The 8678-nt window shown below is 45.7% G+C and overlaps 1 protein-coding gene across 2 annotated transcripts in view; it reads left to right on the top strand.

Moving 5' to 3' along the window:
• The first annotated feature begins 2658 nt into the window (after positions 1-2658).
• LOC140908093 (calcium and integrin-binding family member 4-like) overlaps positions 2659-8678 on the top strand; it is a 42536-nt gene continuing 36516 nt past the window's right edge. The window contains exon 1 of one of the 2 annotated variants that reach the window (XR_012157748.1): positions 2659-2842. Coding sequence is in view for 1 of the 2 variants with exons in the window: in XM_073335069.1 (XP_073191170.1) it covers positions 7956-8012 (57 nt within the window). In the remaining variant the exon portion in view is untranslated. Of the gene's footprint in view, positions 2843-7949; positions 8013-8678 lie in introns of those variants that run through there. The other variant, XM_073335069.1, reaches the window with a different exon arrangement.

The raw sequence follows: 8678 nt of genomic DNA, 5'->3' as shown, positions 1-8678 counted from the left end.
CTACCACTGGTGTGAGCGGAGAACTCGGATCCGGTAGCGCTTTACATCCAATTGGTCATCTGGGCAAACTTCATCAGTGATGATTTTACGTTTTCTTCCACATCATTGATAAAGATGTTAAATAGCATAGGGCCAAAAGACTCTTCCCTCCGGGACCACACAGGAAGCAGACCTGCTTGATGGCAAGTCCCCTATCAGTTAGTCAGTTTTGAATGCATTTAATGTGTGCCATATTAATTTAATATTCTAGATTTTTAAATCAGTGTTGTGCAGTACCACATTAAACACCTTACAGACGTCTCAGTATATTATATCAATTCAACACTGTTACCTCTATCAACCAACCTTGTAATCTCATTAAAAAAAGATAAAGTTATTTTGACTGGCTCTATTTTTCATAAACCCATGTTGATTTGCAGTAATTACATTACCTCCTTTAGTTCTTTATTAATCAAGTCCCATATCAGCTGCTCCATTATCTTGCCTGGGAGCGATGTCAGGCTGACTAAAAACTGGCACAATATTAGCTTTCTTCCAGTCTTCTGGAACTTCCCCAGGGCTCCAAGACTTACTGAAAAATCAACATTGATAGTCCAGTGAGCTCCCCAGCCAGCTCTTTAAAAATTCTTGGATTCAAGTTATCTGGAACCACTGATTTAAAAATGTCTAACTTTAGTAGCTACTGTTTAACCACCTCCAGAAATACTAGTGAAATAGAAAGAGTTGTTACCAATCACCATATGATGAGATTGCATTATGTGTTTTTTCCCCCAGATAGAAAACAAATATTTATTGAACCCTTTTGCCTTATCTGTATTATTATTGATAATCCTATCATTTCCATCTAGTAGTGGACCAGTACCATGGTCAGCATTTTTTTTGTTCCTAATATATTTTAAATACTCCTTTTTTTTGTCCTTAACTCCGCTGTCCAGAAATTTCTCCTTGTGTCATTTTGCTTTCCTTATCAACTTCCTACAATTCCTAGCTTCTGATTTATATAAATTACTATCAACTTTCCCTGTCTTCTATTTGTTATACATTATATATATAAATTTATTTTTTTTTACAGCTGCCTTCACTTCTCCTCTAAACCAGGTTGGTTTTTTAACCAGCACAGATTTCTTCTTCAGTTATGAGATTGTGGTGTTTTTGGCATCTAGGGAGGTGTTCTTAAATAATTCCCAGTTATCATTCACATTTTTTCTGATTAAAGTCTTCCTCCCAACTGATTTGGCTCAATTATTTTCAGTTTTAGAAAACTGGCCCTAATAAAGCACCAAGTATACATATTACTGGTCTGGACTTTATTCCGCTTGCACATTATAAAAGTTATACCTTATACCTAAGCTAGCATTAACTTTTAGTTCTGAGATCAGTGCCTCTTTATCTGTTAGGATAAGGTCTAATATAGAATTCCTCCATGTTGACTGCAACACTTTTTGAGTTAGGAAATTATCACCTATATGTGTAGAAATTGCAAGGATATTTTAGTACTGGCAACATGAGACCTACAACATCTGGTGCTCAGACTGAAGTCCCCCTTGATCATGCAGGCTTTATTCCCTGTGCATTATAGACTGCTGCATAAGGAGTCTATCATCATGTTCACTAGTGTAGCACAAACCAGTACCCCATCTTGTGCTTTAGCTGATCGGACATTGATCCATAAGCATTCAAGCACTTGTTACCTTGCCATATTCATCACTATTAATCACATATGCACCATCATCGCTGACTCTTGGGAATCCCAAAATCACAGAGAGACTTTGCATCTGAGCATATCCTCTCCCCTTTGTCACTAATTATCTCATCGACCCTGTTTAGCAAAATCTTGCTTCCTAATTTGCCATCAAGAAGCTTTGCTGGCTCAGGTGTGTTCACAAGATGTGTAATCACTTAAGCAGAGCGTATGCTGTGTTCTTTCAATAGGAAATAGATTGTGTTAGAAAGTCGGAAGGGACAGCGGGGGAGAGGGGCCCTGGGTCCAGCTATTTCTTTGTGACTTTTCTCTTTGAACGTAAGACTCCAGATAGCAGTGCCTTCTTACACGGGCGCCGAGTTTCCAAGTGCTCGATCCCCACCTTTGCCCCAGGCCCCAACCCCGCTCCACCCCTTCCCCCAAGGCCCTGCCTCTTCCCACCCCCGCTTCACCCCCACCCCGCCTCTTCCTGCCCAGTTCTGCCCCCTTCTCTGAGCCCATGCTACATCCCTACTCCTCCCCGCTCCCTCCCAGCCTGCTGCACGCTGCGACACAGCTGACTGTGGCGGGTGGGAGGCACGGGGAGGGAGAGGGAGGCACTGATTGGCGGGGGCCAGCAGCAGGCAGGAGGCGCTGGGGGGAGGGGGAGGTGCTGATGGGCTCATTTTTCCCCCATGGGTGCTCCAGCCCCAGAGCACCCACGGAGTCGGTGCCTATGTCTTCTTAATGGAAGCTGTTTGATATTCATAAGAAATATCAGCACTTTACTAGTTCCCAGCACATCATTCTAGCAGAAACTGCCAGTTATTCTTGGATTGCAGAGTCATGGATCCACAGGCTCTGTGCTATGCTTCTACTATGAAAGAGTCTGTGGGAGGCACCCCTTCGGTGGGCCAAGAGTAGGGGCCCAGGCAGAGACCGATGCATCCTGGAGGTGAATGCCTGACTGCGAAGATGGCGTTGCCAGGAGAGCTTTGGCTTCGTTGACCACGGGATGCTGTTCCAGGAAGAAGGACTGCTAAGCACGGATGGGGTCCACCTATCGAGGAAGGGAAAGAGTATATTTGGCTACACACTGGCTAACCTCGTGAGGAGGGCTTTAAACTAGGTTCGAAGGGGGCAGGTGACCAAAGCCCACAGGTAAGTCAAGAACATGGAGACCTGGGGAAAGGGTCAGAATTTGTGGGGAGCCTGGGCTGTTATAGCAGGGAAAAAAGAGAGACAAGACAGAACTGGGGGAGGGGAATCAAATCAGGATCTCAGATGTCTGTATACTAATGTGAGAAGTATGGGGAATAAGCAGGAAGAACTCAAAATGCTAGTAAATAAACACAACTATGACATAGTTGGCATCACAGAGACCTGGTGGGATAATATGAATGACTGGAATATTGGTATAGAAGGGTACAGCTTGTTCAGGAAGGACAGGCAGGGGGGAAAGGGAGCAGATGTTGCCTTATATATTAAAATGCATACACTTGGACTGAGGTTGAGATAGAAATAGGAGACAGACTTGTTGAAAGTCTCTGGGTAAGGATAAAAGGGGTAAAAACCAAGGGTGATGTCATGGTCGGGGTCTACTACAGGCCACCTAACCAGGAAGAAGAGGTGGATGAGGCTTCCTTTAAGCAACTAACAAAATCATCCAAAGCCCAGGACTTGGCGGTGATGGGGGACTTTAGCTACCCAGACATCTGCTGGGAAAATAACCCAGCAGGGCACAGATTATCCAACAAGTTCTTGGAACGTACTGGAGACAATTTTTTATTTCAGAAGGTGCAGAAAGCTACCAGGGGAGAGGCTGTTCTAGATTTGATTTTGACAAATAGGGAGGAACTGGGTGAGAATTTGAAAGTGGAAGGCAGCTTGGGTGAAAGTGATCATGAAATGGTCGAGTTCATGATTCTAAGGAATGGTAGGAGGGAGAACAGCACAATAAAGACAATGGATTTCAAGAAGACAGACTTCAGCAAACTCAGGGAGTTGGTAGGTAAGATCCCACGGGAAGCAAGTCTAAGGGGAAGAACAATAGAAGACAGCTGGCAGTTTTTCAAAGAGACATTATTAAGGGCACAAGAGCAAACTATCCCACTACGTAGAAAAGACAGGAAGTCTGGCAAGAGACCAGGCTGGCTTACCCAGGAAATCTTCAATGATCTAAAAATCAAAAAAGAGTCCTACAAAAAGTGGAAACTAGGTCAAATTACAAAAGATGAATATAAACAACTAACACAAGCATGTAGGGACAAAATTAGAAAGGCCAAGGCACAAAACAAGATCAAACTAGCTAAAGACATAAAGGGTAACAAGAAAACATTCTACAACTACATTAGAAGCAAGAGGAAGACCCAGGACAGGGTAGGCCCGTTACTCAATGAGGGGGAAAAAACAATAACAGAAAATGTGGAAATGGCAGAGGTGCTTAATGACTTCTTTGTTTCAGTTTTCAGCAAGAAGTTTGGTGGTGTTTGGGCATCTAACATAGTGAATGCCAGTGAAAATGAGGTAGGATCAAAGGCTAAAATAGGAAAAGAACAAATTAAAAATCACTTAGACTAGCTAGATGTCTTCAAATCACCAGGGCCTGATGAAATGCATTCTGGAATACTCAAGGAGCTGACTAAGGATATATCTGAGCCATTAGCGATTATCTTTGAAAAGTCATGGAAGACGAGAGAGATTCCAGAAGACTGGAAAAGGGCAAATATAGTGCCCATCTATAAAAAGGGAAATAAGGACAACCCAGGGAATTACAGACCAGTCAGCTTAACTTCTTCCGTTGGAAAGACTAGATGACCTCTCGAGGTCCCTTCCAGGCCTATGATTCTATGACTCTACGCAGCTGTTACGAGAGAACTGGACTCGACATAACCACAGCCATTTTGTGTACTCAGCCACCATTAATTGGAAGTGAAAACACCATGTAGTCAGGAATAATTTGGCCTTTACCTAAGCAGGCAAATAGCTGCATAGCTGCAGTGTCGCTAATACGGACAGATAAAGTGACAGATTCATGAGAATGGGAGGAAGTGTAGATAATGTAAATGGGAAGTGTAGATTTGAGAGTCTGACTCTGTGTTTCTTGCTGGGAGTTGCTTTGCTGATAAGTGGAAATAGGAGTTATTTTGCTGATGCTAGGAAAATTGTTAGCCCTGTAGGGGTTATTATGAGATATGTGCTTTGTTTTGAGCAACACAACTAATCTCTTTCTGGAAAGCGTAATTTGGAGAAATTTTTCAATGACCTAGGAGACAAACATCCAGTTCTCCAGTGGCTAGGAAGAAGGCTGATCACCAGAAACCTGCTTCTGACCACTCAACACCATCTCTGACTTTGGGTAACTCTATCTGGGGTGCTCTAAACAATTATTAATTAAAAACAAGGATTTTTTGGGTGAAAGCACTCTTGTGTGTACCAATCATTCATCAGATGGAGGAGCTGTGTTCCCACTGATTTATATCCTGAAACTGCCTTAAAAAAAAGACTAGTTACCATAGTTTCACGTTAAGAAAACCCCAGGTAACACAGCCTCAAAGCCTCTGAGACTGAGCCTCTGTTGCCAGCACTCCTATTTCACACCATGAGCTCTGTTGAGAGACCTTTCCCCTCTGCAGGGGTCAATGCACCTCAGCAAATACTTTCAGTGACACTAGGCAGCCTTTTAAAACAGAGTATGGTTTGTTAGTCAACTGGAATGCAGCATCAGGAAGTTGTTAGGTTAGCACAGAGAAGCAAAGGTGAAGAGAGCTCACACAGGCCAAGCCCAGGATCTCGTGAGCCACGCTGCTGTAGGAACCATCCTGGTTTCCTTTCTCTGCCTCTTTGTCTTAGTTCCAGGTGGGCCTGCAGCTCTCCCTGCTCTGCACCCTGTTCTTCTTATGGCCTCCTGTCACCTCCTCCTCTTGTCTTCCTCCTGACTTCACGTGCGCTCCACGCAGCCAAGCTGGGAGCCTTCCATTGATTGGTGTCAACTTGGGGTGTCCTTTGTCTCTATAAGGTCTTCCATTGACCTGGGTTGGTCCCTGCCAGTCCTAAATGACCCATTCCTGTCACCCCAGACTGTTATGTGACAAGACACCTCATGTCTCCTGCTCTTTACTCAGCACATAGTAATACTAGGCACAGAGGGAAACTGAAGCACTTATTGGAATAAAGAACTATCACCCAAACTCCCACATTCATCACATGGGGCAGACATTAAGAAGAGGATCACTATTTTGCCCCCCTTCACTCTGATCTCATTTTGGACAAATTGTACCTTGAAATCCACAACTCACAGACTGCTTGCACATGATACGTCTCCCAACATAAATGGTAGCAATGGTGGGGTGGAAGTGCTGATGTAGACTGGCCCTGGGTCAGAGCAGAAGGATGTTGAAAGTTTGGAAAGGTTGCCAAGAACAGCCACTAAAATGATCTGAGGACTTGGAAAATACCCTATACTTAGAGATCTGAAGAGCTCAAAGGGGTCACTTGATCCATGTACAGGCACCTTCATGGGGAGAAAACGCCAGTTATTACCAGGCTCTTGAATCTATTGGAGAAAAACAGAACAAGAACCAACGGCTGGAAGCTGAAGCCAGACATATTTAAATTTGAAATAAGGTATGATTAAGTCCAGGCAGATATTATGGTTGTGTGCAAAGTTCCTATCAGATTATAAATAATCCACTTGTATGCAAAAGTTGCATGGTGCTTGGCATTGCAAATTTTGTGCCCCTTATATCCTGTGTGCTTGTCTCTAGACAAGGGGTCTGTTATCCCCTTTGTGTGTTCATGGAGCAGCCGTTGGCACAAAACTCCTAAGAATGCGAATACCTCGGGGAGGACAGATCCCATGCTTGGCAGGGCCTGGTTTTTGACAGTTTTTTCTGGGGTAGTTTCCTGCTTTTTTACCTAAGCTGAAGATGACCCCAAACTCACCAGCAGTACAGAGGCTGCCATTGACAAGACTGCTAAAAATAGGAAGAAAGCAACTAATGCGTGAGACGTGAAATACAGCCGAAATGCCACATTCCTGTTGTGCCAGGGGGTGGGCTGCAGGTGTTCCTTGGGGCACTGTGCAGGGAGGCATTGTCAGGGGGCCAGAGATCCACTGGTTCAAAACCCCACTAAGAAGGTGATGCAGGGAGTCCTGGAACACGTTACCTAGGGAGGTTGTGGAACCTATGGCACTGGAGGGTCTTTAAGAACAGGTTGGACAAATGGCTGTCAGGGATGGTCTAGCTAATATTCAGTCCTGCCATGAGTGCAGGGGACTGGACTAGATGGCCTCTCAAGGTCCCTTCCAGTGCTATGGAGGAGGGCAGATTATCCCACATCTGTCTGCTGCAGAGTTTTTGCATCTTCATTCGAAGCAGCTGGTGCTGAGACAGGGCACTGGGCCAGGTGGATTGTCGGGCTGAGCGATTCCTACGCTCCACCACTCCTCTGACTGTGACACCTTTGTTCAGACACTGACACAGGTCGTCCCACTGACCTGAAGACAGAACGGAACCATCCATCAGGCCTTGTCTGCCCTGGGATATTAGCCACCTTGTGCAGACACAATTTACACAAGGGCAGAGCAATCTCCACCTGGAGACACTGCACTGGTGTAAACTGTCTGTACACTAGGCCTTTGCACCATTGGCTAAAATCTCAGTGTAAACGTGGCCTTGACCTCTCTTAGGGCCTGATCCAAGAGCAGCTGAAGATATCCGTGATATCAATGGGAGCTGGATTCGGCCCCTCACCATTTAAAAGCCGCTTTGCGCCGTCCCGCTTTTTAATCTAATCTCTATATTTATAAGATGCCAGCCACCATCCTCCCGTTCCTTCCGAGCCAGTGCTGTGTGTCTGCTATATACGCAGCGAGCTTGCTTTCCAAACCCATCAATAATAAGCTATTTAAACGGTGCTGTGTTTGGGGTAATAGCATTAGAGAGTCTGGAGGGGAATTAGAAAAACAACACCCGGCTTTATTAAGAAGCTTAATTCAATTACACTGGCAGGAGAGTTTAAGCTTAGTTCTTTGATCTCCACCCCCACCGCTCTCCCCGTAGGATACAGGGTGACAACAACGAAACAGGCGAGAGAAGCCGCTTGAGCAGAGAAATCTCTCTGGGAATATTTCCAAAGTGGCTGGACGCTGTGCACCTGTGGCCAGGCCAAGACACGCTTCCTGAATGATGTACAGGGCGAGGGCTGATACAAGTCTGAGTAACTTCTGGGGAACAGGATCTGCCGTTGGGGGAGGCATCCGTCAAGCTATATGGTCAGCAGCACCCCGGCTCTTGCATTCCACTCTGAAGTGCAGGCAAGCAGGCAGGTATGGGAGCAAGTTATGTATCATCTTTCCAGCACTGTGGGAGGTCAGCATATAATTCAAGAGTAGTAGGTAACACAGTGCCCTCGATTGCATTTTCTATGCATCCTCATAGCAAAAGCGGAGTAAGCCCAACAGGGCCGTCCCTAAAGGGGACAAAGGGTTACATGTCGGGACAGTCCAGATTTCATCAAAGTGCGGGGCCCAGGGCAATCACCCGGTTTTGCCCTTCCCAAGGGACAGCTCGGAAGCCCAATAACACTTCCTCTAGCTCAGGAAATGGACAGCAGGCTGGCCAGCTTTTCAGTGCTTTGCCTCACTGGTTTGAATCCAGGCCAGGTCCATCAGGGTCATGCACTTGCTAGCTAGAAAGAACGAAGGATGCATGGGGAAGGCTGTACGGGTACGGGCAGGGGCCCACCGCGTAGCCAAGAGCCCTGAGCGTTAATGCGTGTAGGTTTCCCCTTTGCTGGTGGAAAGGCTGCGGCCGATACGCTACTGGAAAGGGGTATTTTTATACCTAGTACGCCTCTTGTTTTGAAGCTAACGTCTCCTCCCGTGGCACGGCCCAGAGATACTGTCACACTGCGGCCGATGTCTGTAAGTGAGATCTTGTTAACATGGGAGGGCTGAAGAGGGCAGCCCCGCCAAGGAGCCAGCTCTCAGGGA

The sequence above is a fragment of the Lepidochelys kempii genome, chromosome 3, assembly GCF_965140265.1.
Source record: "Lepidochelys kempii isolate rLepKem1 chromosome 3, rLepKem1.hap2, whole genome shotgun sequence".
Lineage (NCBI taxonomy): Eukaryota > Metazoa > Chordata > Testudines > Cheloniidae > Lepidochelys > Lepidochelys kempii.
This window is presented reverse-complemented; position numbering and strand designations above follow the sequence as displayed.